This window comes from Schistocerca americana, chromosome 2, assembly GCF_021461395.2.
Source record: "Schistocerca americana isolate TAMUIC-IGC-003095 chromosome 2, iqSchAmer2.1, whole genome shotgun sequence".
NCBI classification, from domain to species: domain Eukaryota; kingdom Metazoa; phylum Arthropoda; class Insecta; order Orthoptera; family Acrididae; genus Schistocerca; species Schistocerca americana.
In genome coordinates this window covers 573280897-573308187 of record NC_060120.1, presented here as the reverse complement: position 1 = coordinate 573308187, position 27291 = coordinate 573280897, and the positions used below count along the sequence as shown (strand labels likewise).

General features: G+C 39.6%; 1 protein-coding gene across 1 annotated transcript in view; it reads right to left on the bottom strand.

The window, feature by feature from the left end:
• LOC124594191 (cytoplasmic dynein 2 heavy chain 1) overlaps window positions 1-27291 on the bottom strand; it is a 786854-nt gene that overhangs the window by 592820 nt on the left and 166743 nt on the right. The window contains exon 15 of the mRNA XM_047132551.1: window positions 24255-24464. Within this exon, the coding sequence (XP_046988507.1) occupies window positions 24255-24464 (210 nt within the window). The remainder of the gene's footprint in view (window positions 1-24254; window positions 24465-27291) is intronic.

Genomic DNA, 27291 nt, shown 5'->3' with positions numbered 1-27291 from the left:
ATGCCACGGCAAACTGGCTGACACTGACGGCGGCGGTGCACAAATGCTGCGCAGCTAGCGCCATTCGACGGCCAACACCGCGGTTCCTGGTGTGTCCGCTGTGCCGTGCGTGTGATCATTGCTTGTACAGCCCTCTCGCAGTGTCCGGAGCAAGTATGGTGGGTCTGACACACCGGTGTCAATGTGTTCTTTTTTCCATTTCCAGGAGTGTAGATAATAAATAGAAGATAAATCAAATGTTGGAATATGGATGGTAACAGCCTATCTGTTAGTTTACAGATTCTAAATTATGATATAGTGGAAATTGAAATTAAGGTGGGGAATATATTTGTAATATATTTAGTCTTCATTTATTTCTTACATGCAGAGTCCATGTGAATGAGAAAGAGAAACTCAATAATGAGGACATAATTAATTTCATGTCAGGTTCAAATTGTCAGAGTTTTCTATATGATGCGTGATGTGACAATGCTCAGAGACATTGGGCAGCAAATGCAAGCATGGCACTTGGCTGCAATTTTAGTGCTACACCATGGAATGAGTGAATGTATGTCACTATCAATAAGTATGTGCCTGTCTGCATAACATGTAACAACTGGGATACAGAAGTTAAATAATATTATGGAAAGGACACACTGCTATTCACCAGCTTTTCTGAACTGCACATATGCGAGTTATCCCACAAAACATTCTCTGCTCCTGAAATTATCCTGGCCTCAACATACGATAACCTAGTGTCCCCCCCCCCAACCAATACTTTCCACCACCTCTGTCCAATCACCTCTTTCCAATTCACATCCTCATTGTGTACAATTTTCCCCCCTCTCTGCTCCTTTCCTTTTGCACTTCCCATTTTCCTTCTCCATGGCCTCCTGACGCTGCACTTGGCAGCCTTGTCCTGCTGGCATCTAGCACCTGCATGCTCCGCCAGACAGCACCCTTGTCTCCCCCAAATCATACCCTGTTATGCCACCATTTTCCCCATCCCACTCTCACTGCTACTTTTGTTCTACACAGGAGTAGCATTCTGGCCACAGCAGCCTGAGATTATGGTCATGTGTGTGCGCATGCTTGTATGAATATGTGTGTGTGTGTGTGTGTGTGTGTGTGTGTGTTTTCTTTTTTGATGAAGGCTTTCCTGGTACATAGTGCGGGGTGCTCTATGTGCACTAGAAGCATTATGCCCTTATTCCGTGGCTGAAATAGACTGATAACATATGGGGAAGGAAACTCACAACAGTTTCACCACTTTTTAACTCAAAAAAATGTGTAATGACATTGCCAATTAATAAGATGCCTTTTTTGCCAGATCTTTTTCACTTAAAAACTTTTCAATGTTTGGTACAAGCTTTTGCCAAAAGCTCAGTGTGCAACACTCTTTTTGTCGTGCCTGTCTGCAACTCAATGTGTCATCTTTATGGTGAGTAGCAATCTATCCTTTTCATAATACTGTCATTCTTCCATCCTAGAATTTCCAATGTTTAATGTTTCCAGATAAGTTTGTTTTATTACTTAAAAGTAACTTTTCCAGTAAACTAATTAAAAATAACATTAAGACAACAAGACTGATTGTTGGGTACTGCACCTGAGGAGATTTGAAAACCTGAGAATTTAAGGCTGGCAGATAGGGTAATACTCAAGATAGAGATTACTGCCCAAACATTGTGCATGAGTTTATAAAAGTGGAAAGGTAAGTGAATTCTATGTGATGGACGTGGGATGGGGAAGAGGAGAAACAAGACTGGTTGAAAATGACAAGCATGGAAAATTAAAAGAGACTGAAGAAAGGAATAGTTACTGTGAATAAACGCTGAGACTGATGAAATTAACCGAAATTAAGACCGGGTGGGTGGCGAGATTTGAGGACATGATGTTACGCCAGTTCCTATCTGCAGAGTTTTTAGAAATTGGCTTCTGAGGAACGAATACAGATGGTATGTGTAGTGAAACAGGCACCAATATCATGACCCTCTTTTTGTAGAGCATTTCTGCAACAGGATATAGTGTGCTGACAGTACACACCATCTGCCTATGTTCATGCGTCCTAACTGATAACTTGGTGGTAAGGTGCGCGTCATATATCTTGGCGGCTGAGTTTAGGTTCGTTCTGCGCATTTGACGTCACAAATCACAGTCAGCCAATGAACAGAGAACGACGTTGCCAGATCTCGACTGCAGTGCAGAGCACGGACGAGTGTCTTCAATTTTAGAAACGTTCAGTCATAAATGAAGTAATTGAACAAAAGCAATGTCTTGGTAGCAGACTTTCTTTTATAGAAAGTTTGGAAAAAGCATTCTTTACAGCAATTGCTTCATATTCTATTAATTAATTAAACCAAACAAACAATAAGCCTCCTAATTCAGGCGATAGCAAGGAAAGGTGTTTGTATCAGTCTCACGAACCGCTTTTTTGCAATACAGAACAGCGGTAATTGTTTATTTCCTATTGTACTTCGACGCAACGTGAGTAATTCATAGTCATCCCAACAGTGTTTGTCGGTATTTTGCAAACGTTTAGAGTGCTCCAGGAGATGCCGGAAATGAGTAGCTGCGTTGGCGTAATGGTTAAGGTGTTAGGCTGCTAATCGGAAGATTCTGAGTTCAAGGCTTGTTGCATACTAAATATTTTATTTATTTAAAAACAATAGCGAAGTGTCTTACTTAATGAATTTTATTCGTTTGAATGTAATGTTTTGAAGTTTCCTGTGCTTCATTATAATCATAATAAGTTTTCAGTTTTTGTAATTTTCTCCTCCAATATTTCTTTTCACAGCAATTAAAAACAACGAAAAGGCACACATACAATATTCATGTTATCCGTTTTGTTTGTATATCGCCTCTTCCGCAGTCGCTGTTTTACTATTCATATTGAGATATATTCTTTTGCGGCAGTATTAAAAGTATTATTTAGAGCAGAATTTCAGCTCGTACGTTGCCGAGCTATTTGATTGTCTGACGGAATTCTTTGCTTCGCTGCTTTGGCAACATCATATTCAATGGTTTCATCGACTGATCTATGTTTTGGAAAGTATTTGCTGTCCGTTGTGACAAAAACAAAATGTTTGCGCACTGTGCCTCACTGGCAATATATGTTAGTTTTATGTTTTATTACGTCCAAAATTCAGTTTTGTGTACTTCGCCAACTTCGCCAACTTCGTTTTAATCAGAACGTTTTAGAAAAAAGCGAAATGACTCTGGTATAAAGAAAGTTTTGTTACAGTTCCTAAAGATAGAATATTTCCCAATTTATAAACACTGTTTATGTTATAAAGGGTGTTCATTTTATGGGGACATTGAAATCTCTTGAAAACGACACACAGAGCCAAAAGAAATCCTAATGAAAATTAGTTCCTCCCGGAAGGGGACATCCAATTATAACAAATTTGACTACAAATTCGTCGAATTTGGTATCATTGGATGTCCTCCTCTGAGACAAAAAAAATTTAGTTATAAATTTGTTTGATCCGATGTGTAGATTTGCGGATATTTCAATGTCTCCAATTAAAATGAACACACTGTATAGTTGGAACCATGAACGACTGCGGTCGATTTAAAGCTCGTTCTACGAACCTGACGTCACGCATCCGCTGACAGCCAATGAGTGTTCAGTAGTTTTCTGAACGGTCTGCTGGGAATGTCTTGGCCAGTGCGAGTGTTAAATGTGATTGTAGTTATTCTTTGGTGAATTTTTATCGCATTTGTTGCAAGTTGTCATGGCTGATAATGGTGGTAAGCGGCAAACTCTCCATAAACAGGCGAGGGACATAATTTACCGGATTCACGCTTTTTTCAAGCGCGAAGCAGAAAACAGTGGACCTATCACGGATGTCGCCAGATCTCAGGAACGCACTGCAGAAGCGACAGGCGTTAGCTTGAGAACCGTTCAGCGGATTGCCAATGAAGGAAAGTTATCTACGGAGACCTGTGGAAGCCCACTTTTCAGATCGCCAGGGAAATATCGCACTCGTGAGAGGACTGTAACTAATTTAGATAATTTCGACAAAGATGTTCTAAGACGAGAAGTGCTCAACATGTACAACACAGGCGAATTTCCTACTGTAAAAAAAATCACTGTGAAAATGCGTGAAACCATAAATTTGAAAGGTAGCATGACTTCAATGAATAGAATACTTAAAAACATTGGATTCAAATATGTACATACAAATGACGGAAGAAAGTTTTTAATGGAACGTAGTGATATCGCTGCTTCAAAGGCACAGTTTTTAAGACGTATTATTGAAGTAAGAAAATCCGGGAATAAGAACATTTTTTTCTTGGACGAAACATGGGTGAACCAAAATCACACAAGGAAAGCGTGTTGGAAAATGAGTGATGGTTCGGGTGGGTTTAAAGTACCAGTTGGTAAAGGTGGACGAATAATTGTGCTTCACGCTGGTTCTGCTTCTGGATTCATTCCAGAAAGCAAATTAGTGTTCCGGGCAAAAAAGAGAAATTCAGGGGATTATCATTCCGAAATGAACTCTGAGACATTTAAATTGTGGTTTAGAAATCAGTTTCTCCCTTACTTGCCTGCAAACTCGGTGATTGTAATGGACAATGCAAGTTATCACTCTGTTGTTGTTGACAAGACACCCACAACAAGTACAAAAAAAGCCGATATCATGTTATGGCTTGCAAGTAAAAATATTCCACATACTGCCAACCAAACTCGTGCTGAAATGTTGAATCTTGTAGTGCTTCATAAGCCTCGCACAAAAGTTTATGAAATCGATTGTATTGCACAGGAACATGGACACACAGTTTTGCGTTTGCCACCGTACCATTGCCAATACAATCCGATAGAGTTAATTTGGGCACAAGTGAAAGGGTATGTCGCAGAACGAAACATGACATTTAAAATTGCCGATACAGAAAGGCTTCTGCACGAAGCACTTGACAGAATTACTTCTTCAGCATGGGCTGAATGTGTTCGGCATGCACAAAGGCTACAGGAGGAGGACATGGACAGGGAAATTGTAATTGACAATCTGCTTGAACCCATCGTCATAACTCTAAGACCTGATGATTCGGACTGCAACACTGACTACAGCGATGCAGAAGACTATCGCAGCGATTGACAACAATGAAGGGTAAGGCACATACACAATAATACTCATGTTCTCTTTCTTGTTTTTGTTCCACAGTTGCAATTTTACCAATGGTATTGAAATATATTCCTCTTCTGCAACTGTAATAAGCGTCTTATTTAGACCAGACGCGTTTTTCTCTTTTGAAGCATCTTCATTGGACAGCATTTTGTCTCCTCCATTGCCAAGTCACCTTTCGTAGTTTTGTGCTGAGGTAACACAATATTCAACGTTTGTGTCGGCCGATCAGTGTTTTAGCAAATAAATGCTTTTTGTGTGTGCCACACACAAAAATTATATTTGACATAGCTCAGAGCACTGATACACAGTATATTCAAGTCCTAATGTTATTGTAAGTCCACAGTTTTGTTTAACGTATTTTGTGTACTTCCTTTTGATTGATTGAAGTGCTTTAAAATAAAGTCAAACGCGCCCGGTGTAAATAAAACTTTTATTACAGTCGCGAAAGACGGAATATTTCTCAATATTACATACGACACCAATTTGGTACTTAAATTAAATGAGATGTTGTTATACAGTAAATTTTATATGAAATTTAGGTATCTTGTCCACATTTCATTCTCAACATTGTGGTAACTACAATCGAACATACGGAAAGTATACGCTATGAACTTTACCTCTGCAAACTCTTCAAAATTTCGTGCAATGGTTTACTACATTTAATGCTGCAATATAACTGCGTTGAAAATCGAAACAAAATTAAGTCATTTATGGGGGGAAGGTATCAGTCAAGAAGATGTGTTAAAATCAAATTTTTGGGCCAAATAGTTTTTGTGAAATCGAATGATAAGTGTGTCAAAGCAGTCGGAACACTATGTGTCTGCACAGGCGAGCAGTGCAGTGGTTACAAAATCGTGAACGGCGTGGAATGCGGGGAGCACGTCTCTGTAGCAGCGAAAGGTTTAATGCGGCCGTGGTGGCTTTACTTCATAAACTGCTCGCTCCCCCCTAAACGTAAGTTTGAGAACTACACTGCTACGGCGCTGCTTCTCTTGGCGCGTACAACTGGCAACGCTGCAATCTCCCGCGTCTGGGCGGGCATGCGCGAGCCGCCAAGATAAATGAATTGAACTATAGTAATGTTGATGTAAAGAGCCGAACAATGTTTATAACAGCTGATACACAACGTGTTGTTTCACAAGTGGGTCTCTCTTTGACAGCATATGTTTTGCCAGCTACAGGGCTGGTAAAGGTGATGGTAGGAACATATATATGGCAAATTTTACATAGGGGATGGTCACAGGGGTAGGCGCCATAGGGTAGAAAAATGGGTGCAGAAGGAGTGTAGGGTCCAACAAGAATATTACAGAGATTGGGAGGGGAATGAAAAGCTATTCTAGGTGTGGTGGGCAAAATCTCAGATAGAATGGACTTCATTTCAGGTCATGATTTTAGGAAGTGATAGCCTTGCCAAAGGAGCTGATTAATACATTCAAGACCAGGTCAACAACAAGGAAAGTGGCATGGGATTTGGAGTAGGACCATGTAAAATTTAAATGGGAGACTGTACTTAGATTCCAAGAATTTTAATATGTCAGCCTCACCATGAGTCCATATGACAAAGATGTCATCAATGAACCTACAAACCAGGGGCTGAAGGATTATGGATACTAGGAAAGCCCTATCCAAGCGACCCGTGAAAAGGTTGACCTAGGAGGGAGTCATCCTGGTCCCTGCAGCTGTGCCTGTGATTTGTTTGTATGTCTGCTCCTCAAAGATAAAATAGCTGTCATTAAATATAAAGTTGATTAAGTTGAGCTGGAAGTATGTCATAGGTTTGGAATCAAGTGGGCACTGACTGAGGAAATGACTTGCCCTATACATCCTCCTACCACCACATATACCAGCCCTATAACTAGCAACATGTATGCTACCAAAGGGAAACCCGCCTATGACACAACACGTCATATACCAACTGTTATGTAAACACTGTATAACCTTTTACATTGGCATGACTACCACTAAGTTATCAGTTAGCATGATGACCATAGGCAGATGGTGTATACTGGCAACACACAACATCCTGTTGCTGAGATGCTCTATAACATGACAGTCATGACCTCTGTGCCTGTCCCACTCCCACCACACACCTTGCTTGTCTCTTTAGACCATGTATATGGAGAACGTAGGTATAGAGGAAGGAGGCATCAGTGGCGACAAGCAAAGTGTGTGGTGGGAGTGGGACAGGCACAGATTTCAGATGATCTACAAAATGGTTGTTGTCTTTAATACAGAACAGAAGTGTTTGTACTATAGGTTGCAGGTGTTGATCAACTAAGGCATATATATGCTCAGTGGGTGCTTTGAAGCTAGCAACTATGGGACAGCCAGAGTGATTGGTTTTGTGGATCTTAGGAAGCAGGTAAAAGGTAGGTCCCTCTGTAAGACTTGTCCTATGCAACCTCCTACCAAAACATATACCAACCCTATAACTAGCCAAATATATGCTACCAAGGGAGATCCACCTGTGACACAATATATGTTGTATACAGCTGTTATGTAAACACTGTCTGGCCTTTTACATTGGCATGGTTACCACCAAAACACGACAGTCAGTGCCTCACTGCCTATTTCACCACATGCACCATCTAGATTCCTCCCTCAGACACCAGTTTCTACAGACTCCACAGGTGGGAACTGCGTTAGAACATGTTCTCAAATCTCATCACCCACCTGGCCTTAATTTGCGTTAATTTCTCCAGTCTCTGAATTTCTTCACAGTAACTATTCCTTTCTTCACTCTCTTTTAGTTTTCTATAGTTGTCATTTTTTGACCTGTCTGGTTTTCCTCTTCCCCATCCCACCTCTATTACATACAATGCACTTAGCTTTCCACTCTTATAAACTCATGCACAATGTCTCGGCAGTAATCGCTGTATTGAGTGTTACCCTATCTGCCACCCTTAACCAATCAGGTTTCCAAATCTCCTCAGGTGTAGTCCCCAACAATCAGTCTTTCTTCCTCATCCCACCTGGCAAGTTTCCCATGACCTGAGGTTCAGGGTGACTTTTCCAAACTCTCTCCCCATTTCCCAAACCTCAGCAGTCCTTTTCCTTCAACCCTGTTCCTTCCTCTTCAACCCTTCTGATAGAAGAAGGAGCCACCAGCTCCGTAAGTTTGCAAAAGTAAATACCTCTATATATGTGTTCTCCTGCTGCCACTTTGTGAATAGATTTTCTTATCTATCTAATTACATTATATTTTCAGAAACTGATTATTTTCATTGATAAACTAATGTATTAAGTAAAGCACATTTTATATTAACATACTGTAATCTTAAAAATGTAATTTTAACTTCAATAAAGAACATAAGTGTAGCCTACAAACAGATTTTTGAATCTGTCTGACTTTCAAAACTTCTAAATTATATGCACTGTAATTACAATTCAAAATATTATAGGCTATATTAGTTGTTCATGGCTTAACCAAAGATTTGTTATCAGAAACAGTCTCCCCCCCCCCCCCCCCCTTTGCTTCAGTTAACTGAGGTTGTACAACATTGTACAACAGTGTCTTTGAAAACGAACTCCCTAATTTTAATGTGTCCTATAATCTGTACTAACTGGCATACACTATTCTAGTTCATGGTGTCTGATTCATCAACTTCCAAAGTTTGGCTCCCCTGCAGTTGGCAGGTCTGCTTGACCTTAAGACGGCACTAGTGCTGTTTTTTTCTCTGTACCCTCGGTTCAGTCCAGGTGTGTGTGTGTGTGTGTGTGTGTGTGTGTGTGTGTGTGTGTGCAGTGCAGAGCAACCCAGTAACAATGTGTACCCTGCAACAGAAAGTGCAGTGAGTTATTTGGCTTGTGAAAACTGAGTCAGTTGTAACAGTGCGACGTAATTTTATACGTCAGTATGGCGGTGAACCACCTAAAGCAACAACTATTCGTCATTTGGCTAAAGTCTTTCAAGGAAACTGGTAGTGTTTTAAAAGCAAAATCACCATGTAGACTGAGAACTTTGTAAGATGTTCAAGTCTACAATTAGGAATGCCTGATTGGTTAAGGGTGGCAGATAGGGTAACACTCAATACAGAGATTACTGCCCAGACATTGTAAAAGACAAGGTGCACACCTACAAATTGCAACTGTTAAATGAAATAAAACCTACGGATAAAATTGAAAAGTATGATTCGCTGTTGACTTTCTACACAGAGTAGATGATTATGTCAATCTTTTTAAAAAGATTTTCTTTTCTGATGAGGCTACAGTTCATGTAAGTGGGCCAGTTAATCGTCATAACTGCAAAATTTGGGGCACAGAGCATCCACATGAAGTTATTCAGCATCAATTTGAATCTCCCAGAATTAATGTCTGGTTTGGTTTGATGGAATATCGTGTGATTGGTCCTTTCATTTTTGTAGAAAAAAACAATAAATGGGGATGTTTACTGTGACATGTTGACAGAGTACGTCTTTCCCCAAATGGACAATATTGAGGCAGAAAAGGGGCTTGTGTTTTTTCAACAAGATGGTGCCCCATCTCATTACAGTAACCATGTGCATGCGGCTCTTGACACTAGCTTTCCGGGAAAGTGGATAGACAGGGCTAGCCCAATACCTTGGCCACCACGAAGCCCAGACTTAACCCCACTGGACCTTTTCTTTTGGTGTCGCATAAAAAATGATGTGTACAGTGAAAAGGTCAGAGCCATCAAATATTTATGGGAAAGAATTGTCGCAGCATTTGGGACAGTTACATGTGAATTGTTGGTGAATACGTGGTGAGAAGTGGAATATCATCTCAACATGTGCATGGCAACAATGGATCCCACAATGACATCTACTAACATTAAACACAACTTGAAGGAATTCTCTTACATGATTTGTACTCACTGATGTAATGTTTCATTAATTTCCCCATTACATTTACACTTAAAACAAAGGAGTTCTTTTTCAGACACCCTGTATATGGAAGAAAAAAAGAAACAAAGAGAAAAGATAAATTTAGTGTAAAAAGAAACATTGAATATTAAACTTTTAGAAGTAAACTGCCATTTCACTGTGTATTATTATGCCACCATTTAACAGTGTATTATTTCATTTATCTTTTGTGCTATCCAGATTTTGGCATTTATGCCATTATCAAGTACAATGCTAAAAGTTGTCAGACCATTATTGAGTCATATCTGTTAAGGCAGTCCAAAGTAGGTAAATAAGGCTAACACATGTCTTTATGATGTAACTAGGAAAAACACATGTGTTAGCCTTGTTCACCTGCTTTGGTCTGCTTTAACAGATATGACTTAATAAAGGTCTAGCAACTTTTAGAGTGTACTTGAAAATGGCATAAAAGCCAAAATCTGGATAGAAAAAAAATTAATGTAATAACACACAGTCAAATGGTGGTTTACTCTTTTTAAAAGTATGGCTTGCTGCGGCTCAACACCATCGAAAACTTTTTAAGCCTAAACAGATAGTCCACACAATATCACAATATCAGTGGGAGTTTATAGTTGCATAATGATTGTTTTTCAACACATATGTGTACTTTTACAACTATTTATCTTCACAAAAACAGAAGCATAATGCAATTCACGAGAAACCTATGAACAAATAAATCTTAATAAATCTTATTTTACTTAAAAACTGGGTTGTTTTGGAAATCAGATTGATTTGGAAATCAGATTGATTTCCAAAACAACCCAGTTTTAAAACACAAACACAGAAGAACAAAAAGAGAAGCTTCAAACCTTAGTAAAATGAGTAGCTTATTTTACTTTACACTGAAACATTAAAAATATAAAAATGTACAGGTAAAAAATGTGAAAAAGTGAGTTCTAGTATAAACTAACATGTTATATGGACAAAATAACTGATGAATGTGATGAACAGGCCAAAAAAGGGGGAGGGGGAAGGCAGGGGCTGGAAGAAGTCAATGGAAGGCGGATGAGGAACTATCGTACTTCCTGCAGCAAGTAATTACAACAAGCATTTTACCTATTGCTGAGAAAAATATTACCTAGCTGCTACTTAAGTTAGTATAAATAATAGAACCGTGTTTTGTTATTATGGATTAAGTCAGGATTCTCTTACTGGTGTTTACTGATAGCCAGAACATTGAGAAATGTTAGTTTTTGCCTTTAGTTCATACACAAATAACATCACATTTAATATCATGAGAATGACATTCACACAGAACATGTTCAGCAAAGGTGGAATCTTTCTTTTCCAGTCTCCAAATTTTTCACGTTCAGTCACTCTAGTAGTTACCTCACTGACCCACATATAATTTGCCACACAAATGCAAGAAATCCATTGAATTCCACTGTGTTCTAAATGTGAAATCTTGTCTTTACTGTCAAAAGAACGTGGGCAACAGTATTCCTAGTATAAAAATCTGGTATACATTTCCTGGAATTTGGTTTGCTGGCAAGTACCTGTGAAGTCCTATCTTTATGTAGCATGGGGACCCACTTGTTATTAGTGTGATTTAGTGCTTTCTGAGGAGGATACAAAAGAGCTGTTTCCTCTATCTCTTCTTTCTACTAATTGTGTTATCAATTAGTGTAGGACTACAGAGTATGCTATTTCATTAATAATTTTTAATTCAATTCCATAATTTGATTTGGTTTGTGGTATGGATAGCACATGGTTCACTTTGGAGTGGAGAGCTGCATGTTTGTGTACTATAAGATGCTGGGAATTGGCAGGTACTACTGTGTGTATAGAAGCTGCTTTGTATATCTTAAATAAATGCTTTTGCTTGCTAATGTCAGTGGTAAGGTCCGAGAAGTTTGTTGAGTTCCCTCCCAATTTTACTGTAAACTTAAATTTACTGTGACATGAATTTAAATGTTGAAAAAATTTGTTTAACTGTCTAGTGGAATCTGTCCATGAGCTCAGAACAGCATCCACATATCTAGTCCAGTATTGTATTTTAGAACTTAGGGGCTCTTTATTTAGAAATGTTTGAATTTTAACAGAATTGTTATAAAAAACAAGAACAAATCCAATGAATGGAAAGGATATAAGATTGGAAACTGTGACAATATTATGAAAGTGATAGACTGCTACTGTCCTCTATATGGCGAGTAGAAATCTGTCCTTTTCATAACACAGTCATATCCCATCCTGGATTTTCCATTAGCAATTGTGACAGTCTACGAGCAAAATTATTCCCAATTTCAACAGACTTTGAACAGTCAAGCACATGGTTTACAATTGCATCCCCTCTGAGCTCCTTATTACCTGAAACAGTTACGGAAATTTTGAACAAATATGTTTTTTAGTTACAGAGCCCCTAAACTCTAAAATACAACACTGTACTAGGTACGTGGATGATGAAGATGATGGCCAGGAAATCCAAAAGCTTTAGAATGAACTATAAAATAAATATTATTGTAGAATGTCAATAATGTGTATTTTAATTTTTAATAAAATATTGAATACATAAAGCAGAGAAAAAGTAACTGTTTTGGAAAATGTGTCTATTCCTTGGAGGAAATTTAATGCTTAATTTTAGAAAAATGAATATGTGTGGGAAATACTGAATTATGACAATAAAATTATATAGTGTTACTTGAAAATTTATCATGGGATTCATGAAAGAGTTATCTAAAGTTTCTGGTTGTCCACATAATTAAGAATTAACAAGCACACAAAGTCCAAGTAAATCAAATATCCCTATGTGTGATTTGCACAAAGCAACAAGCACATCTAGGAAGCATCAGTAAGGCAAAAACCTGTCTGTAGTATGGCTGAGCACCATTTAAATACAGTGTCCCTATGGTAAACATAGAGGACTATAAATCACTAGCTCTGTAGAGAAAACATCAAGATGCACTGTGACATAAATGGTTACCCATTACTGAGTGGCCTTCTCAGGAAAGATACACAACTAGTCATATTACGAGGCATGTTTTTTAAGTAAGTACCATTTTGAAATTTAAAAAAAAGACGTGCTAAGATATCTCAATAATTTTATTTTCACATGAAAGCCTGTACCTTAATCTACGCTTTGACGCCATTACAGTCTGATTCCTCCTTGTTTACGTTGTGTACTGAGTGTTTAAGATGCCTCTGATAATCGCGAGTCCCGCCAACTGTGAAGTACGGGCTGTTATAAGATTTCTTAGTGCTAAAGGCATAATAGTGATCGATATTCATCGTGAGATCTGTGCAGTTTTCCAGAGAAAACATATGAGTGATGGAATGATAAGAAAGTGCGTGAGAGCATTTAAAGATAGCTGCACAAATGTGCATGATGAACAACGGGGTGGGCGTCCTTTGGTCGTTAATGAAAGTTTGGTGCAGGAAGTGAACAATAAGGTGAGAGAAAACAGAAGCTTTACGATTTCCTCCTTGCGGGATGACTTTCCTAATGTTTCTTGTAGTGTTTTTTATGGCATTGTGACCGAGCACTTGAATTACCGAAAATTGTGTGCACGTTGGGTACCGACTTGACTGATGTGCACAAAACCAAACGTTTAGACAGTGCATTGACTTTCCTTGAGTGGTACCAGAACGACAGTGATGATTTCTTAAGCCAAATTGTTACGGGCGATGAAACATGAGAGTTCTACGTCACACCCGAATCAAAGCAACAGTCCATGGAAGTTGAGCACGGGCATCGTTTCGCTGCAAGACAATGACCGTCCGCATGTGGCGAATCAGACCAAAGATCTCATCACATCTTTTTGATGGGAAACTCTAGATCATCCTCCATACAGCCCCGATCTTGCGCCCAGTGACTACCATCTGTTCCTGCACTTGAAGACAGGAGGGTATTCAAAAACTGGTCCAATGTTATGACAAGTGCCTCAATACTGATGGAAATTATCTAGAAAAGTAGATTACGGTACAGGCTTTCTTGTAAAAATAAAATAATTGAGATATCATAGCACATCTTTTTTTAATTTCAAAATGGTACCAATTTAAAAAACACGCCTCGTAAAAGGCCTATTCACTTAAGATGTAGTGTTATGGAAAAGAGTTTGAGTAATTAATAAAAAGATAACAGAATGTTTCAAGACAGCTTTACAGATTGCTGACTGGTGGGATGTGTACAGTATGGTAGATGTCAATCCCAAATTTAAAAAGTCAATAGATGTGTTTCTATTAATCTTCAACAGCTGCTTCCCAAGAAAATGGTAAATTACAAAACATAAGAAAAATCCCTTGATTACAAAAAGAACCAAAATGTAGAACAAAAAGTAAATTATTTGAAATGGTTACAACAAACACAGAAATAGGGTTTATTATATATTATAAGAAATACTGTGGTGTCTGCAGGCTCTGTATAATGTCTGAATTCAACAATTCAACCAGTAAAATTAAATCTATATGTGCAATAATCTCCAATGAGCCATGGTGATTTCATTTGGATGCTTCTATGATACCAACAGCCATACAGTAGGTTTAGCTACAATGGAGGGCTCCCTGCTGAATGGTTACTTATCTGGCCTTGTAACATGGTGCCACACTGGTACTGTGAATGTCTGAAAGCAAGGGGTAACTACAGCCATTGTTTTTCCCAAGGGCATGCAGCTCTACCGTATGATAAAATGATGGTGGCATCCTCTTGAGTAAAATATTCCAGAGGTAAGACAAAACTGTTATTGTATGGGTCAGAGCATGGAATGTTAGGTCCCTTAATTTGGTAGATAGGAAAATGAATAGAGTGAAGTTAGGTACAGTGAAAATTAGTGAAGTGTGGTGGCAAGAAGAGCAGAACTTCTGACCAGATGAGTACAGGATTATAAACACAAAATCAAGTAGGGGTTATATAAATGGTGACAATTATTGAACTATTCGAAATAAAATCGTCATAACTTCTGAATGGTTTGCATTAGGACAATCAAACTGCATGGATGATCGCAGAGCATGATGGGGAATTAGTATGTGAATATGGTTTGGTTTAGGGACAGAGCCCACTTCCATTTGGATGGGTTCATCAGTAAGCAAAACTGGCACATCTGAGGGACTGAGAAACCCCATTTTGCGATCAGGAATTCTCTTCACCCTCAATGGTTGACTGTGTGGTGTGCAGTGTCCTGTCATGGAATAATCGGTACAATATTCCTTGATGGCATGGTGACTACAATATGGTACATGAAGTTTTTGGAAGATGATTTCATCCCCTTTATTCAAAGTAACTCTGATTTCAACTAGATGTGGTTCATGCAAGACGGAGCTCAACTCCATCAAAGCAGGAGAGTACATTCTGGCTCTGGAGCTCCCAAAAGCCACTGGCATGGGCCTCGATTGGCTGCCATATTCGCCGGATCTGAACACATGTGACTCCTTTTTATGGGGCTATATTAAAGACAAGGTGTACCGTAATAACCCTAAAACCATTGCTGAGCTGCAACAGCCATTCACAAGGTCATTGACAGCATAAATGTAATGACACTTCAGTGGGTTATGCAGAATTTCACTATTCGTCTGCGCCACATCATTGCAAATGATGGCAGGAATATTGAACATCACAAACACACACAAAAAATTCAAGCTTTCGCAACCAACGGTTGCTTCATCAGGAAAGAGGGAAGGAAAGGGAAAGACGAAAGGATGTGAGTTTTAAGGGTAAGGAGTCATTCCAATCCCGGGAGCGGAAAGGTAAGTCTTTCCGCTCCCGGGATTGGAATGACTCCTTACCCTCTCCCTTAAAACCCACATCCTTTCGTCTTTCCCTCTCCTTCCCTCCTTCCTGATGAAGCAACCGTCGGTTGTGAAAGCTTGAATTTTTGTGTCTCTTTGTGTTTGTTTGTGTGTCTATCAACATACCAACACTTTCGTTTGGTAAGTTACATCATCTTTGTTTTTAGTTATATTTTTCCCACGTGGAATGTTTCCTTCGAGGGAAACATTCCACGCAAGAAAAATGTATCTAAAAACAAAGGTTCTGTAACTTACCACACGAAGGCGTTCGTATGTTGATAGAAACAATAACAATAACAAACACAAACACACACACACGCACACACAAATTTCATGCTTTCCTTCATAAGGAAAGGGGGAAGGAGGGGGAAAGACGAAAGGATGTGGGTTTTAAGGGAGAGGGTAAGGAGTCATTCCAATCCCGGGAGCAGAAAGACTTACCTTGGCTGGAAAAAGTGACAGGTATACACTCACACACACACAAATATCCATCCACACATAACAGACACAAGCAGACATATGTAAAGGCAAAGAGTTTGGGTACAGATGTCAGTCGAGGCGGAAGTACAGAGGCAAAGATGATATCGAACGACAGGTGAGGTATGAGCAGCGGCAACTTGAAATTAGCAGAGGTTGAGGCCTGGTGGGTAATGGGAAGAGAGGATATATTGAAGGGCAAGTTCCCATCTCTGGAGCTCTGATAGGTTGGTGTCAGTGGGACGTATCAAGATAACCTGGACAGTGTAACATTGTGCCAAGATGTGCTGGCCGTGCACCAAGGGTGATCCTCATTACCAACAAACACTGGCTGCCTGTGTCCGTTCATGCAAATGGACAGTTTGTTGCTGGTCATTCCCACATAGAAAGTTTCACAGTGTAGACAGGTCAGTTGGTAAATCACGTAAGTGCTGTCACACGTGGCTCTGCCTTTGATCGTGTACACCGTCCGGGTTACAGGACTGGAGTAGGTGGTGGTGGGAAGGTGCATGGGACAGGTTTTACACTGGGGGTGGTTACAAGGGTAGGATCCAGAGGGTAGGGAAGGCGGTTTGGGGATTTCATAAGGATGAACCAAGAGGTTACGATGGTTAGGTGGATGGCGGAAAGACACTCTTGGTAGAGTGGGGAGGATTTCATGAAGGATGGATCTCATTACAGGGCAGGATTTGAGGAAGACATATCCCTGTTGGAGAGCCACATTCAGAGTCTTATCCAGTCCCAGAAAGTATCCTGTCACAAGTGGGGCACTTTTGGGATTCTTCTGTGGGAGGATCTGGGTTTGGGGGGATGAGGAAGTGGCTCTGGTTATTTGCTTCTGTACCAGGTGGGGAGGATAGTTGCGGGATGCGAAAGCTGTTTTCAGGTTGTTGGTGTAATGGTTCAGGGATTCGGGACTGGAGCAGATTCGTTTGCCATGAAGACCTAGGCTGCAGGGAAGGGACTGTTTGATATGGAATGGGTGGCAGCTGTCATAATGGAGGTACTGTTGCTTGTTGGTGGGTTTGATGTGGACGGATGTGTGAAGCTGGCCACTGGACAGATGGAGGTCAACGTCAAGGAAAGTGGCATGGGATTTGGAGTAGGACCAGGTGAATCTGATGGAACAAAAGCAGTTGAGGTTGGAGAGGAAATTCTGGAGTTGTTCTTCACTGTGAGTCCAGATCATGAAGATGTCATCAATAAATCTGACCAAACTTTGAGTTGGCAGGCCTGGGTAACCAAGTACGCTTCCTCTATGCAAGCCATAAATAGGTTGGCATACGAGGGGGCCATCCTGGTACCCATGGCTGTTCCCTTTAATTGTTGGTATTATCTGAGCTTCAAAAGTGAAGAAGTTGTGAGTTAGGTTGAAGCTGGCTAAGGTAATGAGGAAAGAGGTTTTAGGTAGGGTGGCAGGGGATCGGCGTGAAAGGAAGTGCTCCATTGCAGGGAGGCTCTGGATGAGCGGGATATTTGCGTATAGGGAAGTAGCATCAATGGTTACAAGGATGGTTTCCAGAGGTAACAGATTGGGTAAGGATTCCAGGCGTTCGAGAAAGTGGTTGGCGTCTTTGATGAAGGATGGGAGATTGCATGTAATGGGTTGAAGGTGTTGATATACGTAGGCAGAGATACTTTCTGTGGGGGCTTGGTAACCAGCTACAATGGGGTGGCCGGGATGTTTGGGTTTATGAATTTTAGGAAGTAGGTAGAAGGTAGGGGTGCGGGGTGTCAGTGGGGTCAGGGGGTTGATGGAGTCAGGTGAAAGGTTTTGTAGGGCACCTAAGGTTCTGAGGATTCTTTGAAGCTCCACCAGGACATCAGGAATGGGATTATCTTGGCAAACTTTGTATGTAGTGTTGTCTGAAAGCTGACACAGTTCCTCAGCCACATACTCCCGACCATCAAGTACCACGGTCGTGGAACCCCTGTCCGCCGGAAGAATGACGATGGATTGTTCAGCCTTCAGATCACGGATAGCCTGGGCTTCAGCTGTGGTGATGTTGGGAATAGGATTAAGGTTTTTCAAGAAGGATTGAGAGGCAAGGCTGGAAGTGAGAAATTCCTGGAAGGTTTGGAGAGGGTGATTTTGAGGAAGAGGAGGTGGTCCCGCTGTGACGGAACTGTTCCAGGCAGGGTTCAATTTGGATAGTGTCTTGGGGAGTTGGATCATTAGGAGTAGGATCAGGGTTATTTTTCTTCATGGCAAAGTGATATTTCCAGCAAAGAGTAAGAGTGTAGGACAGTAAATCTTTGACGAGGGCTGTTTGGCTGAATCTGGAAAAAGGGCTGAAGGTGAGGCCTTTGGATAGGACAGAGGTTTCGGATTGGGAGAGAGGTTTGGAGGAAAGGTTAACTACTGAATTGGGGTGTTGTGGTTCCAGATTGTGTTGATTAGAATTTTGAGGTTTTGGGGGGAGTGGAGCTGGAAGTGGGAGATTGAGTAGATGGGAGAGACTGGGTTTGTTTGCAATGAGAGGAGGTTGACATTTGCTGGAAAGGTTGTGGAGGGTGAGTGAGTTGCCTTTCCGGAAGTGGGAAACCAGGAGATTGGATATATATATGTGTGTGTGTGTGTGTGTGTGTCTTCAGTCCAGAGACTGGTTTGATGCAGCTCTCCACGCTACTCTATCCCGTGCAAGCCTCTTCATCTCCCAGTACCTACTGCAATCTACATCCTTCTGAATCTGTTTAGCGTATTCATCTCTTTGCTCCCTCTACGAGTTTTACCCTCCACACTGCCCTCCAATACTAAATTGGTGATCCCTTGATACCCCAGAATATGCCCTACCAACCGATCCCTTCTTCTAGTCAAGTTGTGCCACAAATTTCTCTTCTCTCCAACTCTATTCAATATCTCATCATTAGTTATGTGATCTACCCATCTAATCTTCAGGATTCTTCTGTAGCACCGCCCCACACCAAACCCAAGATTATTGTGCAGTTCAGTCCCCAGTGGACTCCCCTCCCCCAGGAACATCTCATACCAGATGAGTAACTGAGGCAGAATAAGGTGAACCAGCCCGCATCCAACAAGGCAGATGGAAAACCGCCTTAAAAACCATCCACAGGCTGGCCAGCACAGTGAACCTTGACATTAATCCACCAGGTGGATTCGTGCCGGGGAGTAGTGGGTGGGCATTTATATATATACAGTTCAGTGATTGTCACTCTGTAAAAGTAATAATGAATAAGAAAATAGGAATGTGAGTAAGCTTTTATGAAAAGCATTGTGAACACTGGACGATAGACACTAAGCCAACACCCACTGCAGTAATACAAGTCTACATGCCAGCTAGCTCTGCAGATTATGAAGATACTGAAAGAATGCATGATGAGATAGATGAAATTATTCAGATAGGTTGGGGAGGCAAAATTTATATGTGCTGGGCAACTCGAATTCAAGAGTAGGAAAAGCAAGAGAAGGAGAAACAGTAGGAGAATTTGAAGTGGGGGAAAGAAATGAGAGAGTAGACCACTTGGTAGAATTTTGCACAGAGTATAATTTAATCATTGCCAATACTTGGCTTAAAAATCATGAGAGAAGATAGTAGGCCTACATGTAAATAGGCATGGAACGACAGTACAATTTTACAGGAAGACCAAGGGATGAATGCAGTACGCAAGTTTGAATGAATGTAGCTTTCAGCAGTTATTCAGAGATGAAGAGGTTGCCACAGGATAGAGTAGTATGGAGAGCCACATCAAACCTGTCTAGAGAGTCAAGACCACAACACATGGCCAACAGTTGAAACCAAAACCAAAAATTCAGTTAAGAAATTTGAGAACTTTGTTATTAAATAAAACAGCCAAATAATAAATGACAGTAATCAGATAGACAACACATTTAATGATGCCTTTCTTGAAGTACCTCAGAAGATTGGTAACTACTCCATGAACTGCAAGAGAAATTACAAATGTAAGTAACACCCTGAAATCCAAAAACTCTCATAGACTTGACAACATCTCAAGGAAAGTATTGAAATCCTGTGGTTCACATACATGCAATGTTTTCAGTCGCATATGCAACACGTTACCATCAAAGACAGTATTTGCAGACAGGACGAAATATGAAACTGTCAGACATAAAAGATAGCAAACAGATATTTTTAGTTACCAGTCAGTATTACTACCTACCTACTTCTCAAAGGTACTGGAAAAAATTGAGGTTGCAATTTTTGGATCATTAGTATATTTATCATTATTCCATAACAGCGATACAATATATGATGAGTTATATGTAGTGTCTTGGCTATTTGTATCTATAAGCCTAAACATTCATTCTCCAATTCAATCATACATCAGTTGCACAAAATATCAGTAACCTGCATCCGATGCAGGACCATGTTGTGTTCAAGAGGAGAGGAAATCTTCATTCATCTTTGACACAGCTTATCTGTCTCTAAATAAGAGCTATCTTCTTCTTCTCCAACAATGAGCCTGTATCCCTTTACACTATCAATCCATTTCTAGCTTTTCCTCTTTCCTACTTATCTCTCTTTCTTCCTTTATTTTCCTTCTTTCTTTTTCCACAGTTCTCAGTTCTCCCATTTTAGCATATCTCTTACAAGTTCATTATTATTTTTCACTCTTTCCTGTACCAATTAAGTTTTCTCCAGATTTGATTCTTTCAGTATTGCTTGTATCTCTCTCTGTCATTATACCATTACTCTCATTTATAAGGAACATTACAAGAACTGTACTCCTCACAATGTTGATCATTTTCAGCACCTCGTGGTTCTCTTAATCCAGGATTTGGAGACTTTGGCTGATGCAATATGTCTCTGTTCTGATAAAACTGCACTAGATAAATCAAAGTGAAAATGGTGATAGACGTGGGACACCTCATTATGCGAACATCAAATAATATTTTAGGTACTAATATAATTAGCAAAAACACATTTATTGCTGTTTATTTATAAGCCATAACTAATTTTCAGTAATCAAACAATGGAAATTCCAGGTAGGAATATCAACAATGCGGGAAAAGACAGATTGCTACTTACTGTAAAGAAGACATGTCAAGATGCAGATGGGCATAATTCAAATGTGTGTGAATTCCTAAGGGACCAAACTGACTAGGCCATCAGTCGCTAGACTTACACACTACTTAAACTAACTTCTACTAAGAACAATACACACACCCATGCCTGAGGGAGAACTTGAACCTCCGGCGGGAGGGGCCGTGCAGTCCATGACATGACGCCCCAAACCGCGCGGCCACTCCGTGCAGAGGGGCACAATCAAAAAAACACTCACATATAGCTTTTGGCCACTGCCTTCATCAGTAACACACTGACACACACACACACACACACACACACACACAAGTAAACACACTTCATGCACACACGACCACCAACACCAGCACTTGTGCGCATGAGGTGTGCTTGCTAGTGTGTGTGGTGTGTGTGTGTGTGTGTGTGTGTGTGTGTGTGTGTGTTTTACTGATGAAGGCTGTGGCTGAAAGTTATATGTGAGTGTCTTTTAATTGTGCTTGTCTGCGACTTGACATGTCTTCTTTATGGCAAGTAGTAATCTGTCTTTTCCTATATTGTCAATTTTCAGTAAGTAACTATTCATCTTCATATTTTATGTTCTTGGTGACATTTGTTTTATGGACAATAGGCCTTGGTCCAACGCATTGGAAGATGTAACGTTAGCCAGAGAAATATTCCTCAGACCATGGCCCAGTGCACATAAAACAAATATTACAAACACCCAAATATCAGCCATAAAGCCTGCACTCTATGTATAATTTTCAGACACCCCTTAGTCTTGGTGAATTCTTAACAAAAACACAGCTATGATGGACAAACACACACAGAATACTTTTCCATCATGGTTTGGTGTAATAATACAGGTAAAGGACACTAACACGACACTTATTTTTGTTACAAATCACAACAGAAAGTGACACATTAGTCCTCCCTATGTAATAATGTATGTTCAAACCTAGTTATGCGCTGTGAATAGACAACAACAGAAAAAAATAAATTGGTGTTGCGCAGCAATCGAGTAGAGTAATGAGTAACTCTACATCTACCTAGCCAACGAATGAATTTGCAGCTGAGTTAGTCCCTCTTCTAACTATAATCTATCATACATCTCTCAAACAAAAAACCGTGCCCCACTCTTGGAAAAAAGCACAGATCACTCCCGTTTACTAGAAGGGTACTAGAAGTGATCCATAAAACTACCATTCAATATCCTTGACACTGATTTGTTGTAGAATCTTAGAACATATTCTGAACTACAACATAATGAACAGAATGACCTCCTTAAAGCTGACTAGTATGTATTCCGAAAACATTGATCATGTGAAATCCAACTTGCGCTTTGCTCAAATGACATACTGAAAGTTTGGGATCAAAGTAGGCAGGTAGATGCAGTAGACATGCAATGAAGAAATTATCCAAGTGGGATGGAAATCAGTAGATGTGATGTACATGTGCAGACAAACAGAAAAATTCTTTCAAACTCAAATTGAGGAAGTCAGTAACGCATTGGTCCACTTCTGACTATCATGCAAGAAATTATTTGGCTTGGCATTTATTGACAGAGTTGATGGATGACCTCCTGAAGGACACCATGCCAAATTCTATGCAAGTGGAACACAAGATAATCAAAACCCTGAGCTGGTTGGAAAGCCCTGCACAAAACAATCCAATGTTTTCTATTGGTGAAAGATCGGGCAACCTTACCGGTCAAGATAGGGTTTGGCATACATGAAGACAAGCACCAAAAACTCTCTCCTTGTGTGGGCAGGCCTTATCTTGATGAAATGTAAGCCCAGGATGGTTTGCCATGAAGGGTGACAAAACAGGGTGTAGAATATCATCGATCTACCGCTGTGCTGTAATGCAGCAGATGACAATTAAATGAGCCCTGCTATGAAAGGAAATGGCACCCCAAACTATAACTCCTTGTTGTTGTGCCATATGGTGGGCAAAAGTTTGGCTAGTATCCCACTGCTATCTGGGGTGCCTCCAGACACATCTTTACTGGTGTTTGGGGCCTTGCAAAGCAGGAATTATCACTGAAGACAATTTTACTGCAGTCAGTGAGATTCCAGGCTGCAGATGTGTCTGGAGATGCACCAGACAATGGTGAGATACCAACCTGACAGTCACCTGCCTTACAGCCTGACAGCCTTGAGTGACGGTCTGGGGTGTGATTTCTTTTCATAGCAAAACCCCTTCAGTTTTCATCCACAGCACTCTTATAACACAACAATACATCGACGATATTCTACATGCCATATTGTCACCTTTCATGGCAAACCACCCTGGGCTTACATTTCAGCAAGATAATGTCGGCCCACACACAGCGAGAGTTCCTCTTGATTCTCTTCATGCTAGCCAAACCCTACCTTTGCCAGCTAGGTCGCCAGATCACTCCCCAATTGAGAGCACTTGGAGCATTATGGGCAGGGCCCTACAACCAGTTCAGGATTTTGAAGAGCTAATGTGCCAATTGGGCAGAAATTTTCATGATATTCAACAACTCTTATCAATCAATGCCAAGCCAAATAGTTGCTTGCATGAGGGTCAGAGGAGGACCCACACATTATTGAATTGCTCAATTTGTGAAGCTCTTTCTCTTGAATAAATCATCAATTTTTTCTTCAATTTTAATCATTTGTTTAATCTATTGATTTCCATCCCATTCGAATAATTCCTTTGTGGTGTGTCTTTTTTTTAAATGTACTTTTAAATAACTACTAACAATTTTGTATATGCTGAGTGTTGATTACTCAACTGCTGATAACATTCATCACTAGAAAAATCCAAAAAAGTGATGATTTTCAGAATGTAAAAAGAAAGAGAGACCAAAATACTTCAGTGACATTATATTATTTGGGTATGAGTGCCAGCTAAAACCCTTGAGAAACTGTAAGTACATGTCGAACATGAAGCCTTCTGCAAAACTGACATTTTAATACATATATTATATATTAACCCAAAAAGTTGTGTGTAATTTTGAAATTGTATACCATCTTTCACCATTAAACTGTTACAATGTAAATATGTTAAAATATTACTAGAATTGTCTTTAACATTACCTTGGCAACTTAGCAACTTGTTGACCATGCGTCTTTGAGGTCCGGAAATTCTGATCCCAATCATCTGCTGTATGAAGGTATTCTCTGGTCAAGTGATCGATGTCAGCAGTTCCTAAAGCAACCCACGGCTGCCAACGTTCCTTCACTTTCTCCAGTTTTTCGAACTGCTGCTCTGCTCGAGCAAAGACTCCTCCAAATCGTCTTGCATTTCTATATATGTTATAAACGAGCAAAACACAAAGTTTTAAATTGACAAGAGGAACATTAAAGGTAGAGAATGGAACCAACTAGCAAACTAATGAAATGGTGATCAGGCAAAAGATAAAACACACATACTTACATACACAGGAGAGAGAAAGAGAGAGAGAGAGAATGAGAGAGAGAGAGAGAGAGAGAGAGAGAGAGAGAGAGAGAGAGAGAGAATTGCCAAGTTCTTCATGCAAAATTTTCTTTTTTTGGAATCAAAATAAATTAAAACATAGTGTGGAATAAAAACAAGCAAAATTAAAATGTTGAGGCTTCTTTATAATAGCAGAGAAATGCATGAAATTAAATAAATCAAATATGACCAGAGAAAAGTAGACTCCTGATGGTACGGAAAACAAAAGTGAAAAGAACTTAAAACGGTAACCATTTGTGAGATAAGTCTGAAATTCATTTACAGATTCTCAAGTTGATCTTGGCTTCCAATAATTTTTCATAGCAGCCTCCTACTCCCCTTCACATCTATACAACAAAAAGAAAATGATTAAAAATATATAAACAATATCATGCTGGGACCGTTGAAACAGAATGGTGGTCCAGGAACAGGAGCTCACATTTCAGCAAAAAATAAGTTTAAAAAAAAATAAAGAGATATCTTAACCTGTGTTTAGCTCAAAGAAGGCAAGGGTCTGGGAAGGGAACCTGACACAAACAATAAAATGCAAGAATTTGATCAAATAAAACACGAACCTACTAACACAGCATTATACAACACACAACTACCACAAGTCAACTTTTTATGATAAAAATTGCTGCAAAATTGGATCATTGTTTCCAAACCATAATATCAGTATCTCCACTTTCTCTGTCACCTTCCACTTCATCTTTGTTTTCTCTCATCCTCATAACAGGTGGATCTAAGTGTCCTGCCCCATATATGTCTATTTGCAGTACTTGAATTTCATCTCCTGAAGGGAAGAACTGGCCAGTCGATTACACCACTATAGAGCAGGCTGCTCAGCCAGCCCACCTCCTGCCACCATCATGGAGTATAAGGTCTGAAGATGATCTAAGTACAACATATCGAAACCAGTCACCAGTTTAAATAAAATATTTATGCGATAAATACTGTTTTTAGCCAATTTTACTGAAACTTGTTAGCAATGGCAAGTTCATCAAAGAGTGCGGTATGTATTGACAAAGCAGAACTTGTGATGCCACTGGAGATACAGTTATTTCATGAAATTAAGTCTTTTGCAACGAAACAATATCCTACCATACAGCTTTCACAGCAGTGGATGCTTCCAGGCTGTTAATTGATAATGCCAGAAAGTTCATTATATTCTAAATTGCCTTCGGCGAATCAACAAAAAAGTCAGACACAGCATAGCTTGCTATCTATGTTTTTGGAATTGACATTGATATACACATGACAGAAGAGCTGTCAGTTTTGATGAGAAAGAAAGACTGGAGGGAAACTGACTTGCCAACCGCTGAAGAGATAGCTGAAGCCTTTGGCGTGAATTAGAACATGTTGGTCTCAGTTATCACCAATGAAGTACCAGTGATGTGATGGGCACAAAATAGACTTTTAGCATTGTTTTGCAAAAAATTACAACAATCAACAAAAGATTCAAATGGGATTGATTATTTTGAACATCAAGGAGCACTTTGTGCTAAATTTGTAAACACAGAACATGTAATGAAATTGTTGGTATGAATAGTAAATTTTTTGAAGTTGCATGTGTTTTTAGCCCATGTTTTTCAACAGTCTTTGATAGAACTGAACAGAGTACAGGGATATTTTGTATATTGAGAAGTACACTGATTAAGTCAAGGGTCATGCCTTGAATGATTTATTTATTTAAGACCCACTATTGTTCAATTTATGAAGGGAAATCAAAAGATCTAGAAGATTTAGAATTGTTTACATAGCTCACATTTTACTGGACTTCACTGCATAGTTGAATGCTCTAAGTATGACACTACAAGGAACTTATATGCATTTAAAAAGAAAAACATAGTGTCATAGCAATAACTTCTGAACAAAACTGTGCCAATTTCCCACACTATCTGTTGTTAGAGGAAATGTTGAGTTCTGGTGTTATTAGAAATACAGGAATAGTTTTCTAAACATTTTCAGAATATTGCAAATCCCACATCTGCTCCTGATCTGTTTTCAAGGCTGCTTGCCATTTCAGGAGAAAGTATCCCTCTGTATTTGTGAATCGAACAGACTGACCTGCAATATAATTCACTTTTAAAAGACTTATTCTTCTAAAGTAAAACTCTGCAGGTGTTCTACAACAGTTTTCCTCAGGATGAGTTTCCATGTCTCCATAATAATACAGGAAAAGTTATATTAAGTTTGTATCAACATGTGTGTATGAAAGGTTTCTTTCAGTTACGAAATAAATAAGTCAGTGACTCTGTGGCAACCTCACTGATGAAGATCTGCCGAACTGTTTGCATATGTCATTGCACCAACAATTTGTGCCAGATATAAATTTTATCTTCAGCAAAACCAAAAACAATTCAATATTGGTTAAATTCTGTTTTGTTTGTGATTAATGTTTTTGAGAACTGAATCCATTGCACTGCCAATAGAGAGGTTCTAGATAGTAAAACTTGTTTCTTTCACATGTAGTTAGAATCAATTGTTCCACCACTAAAGGCATGCTTTAGAGACTATTTGTTTTTCCCTCTCTTTCTATACCTCAACTTAAATATTGTAAGAATTTTACAGTCAACACACACAACAGTGCTGGAGTAATGCAGTTTCAAACCCAAACTTATCCTCTTTATTTTTGTAGGTGTATTGTCTTTTGCCAAC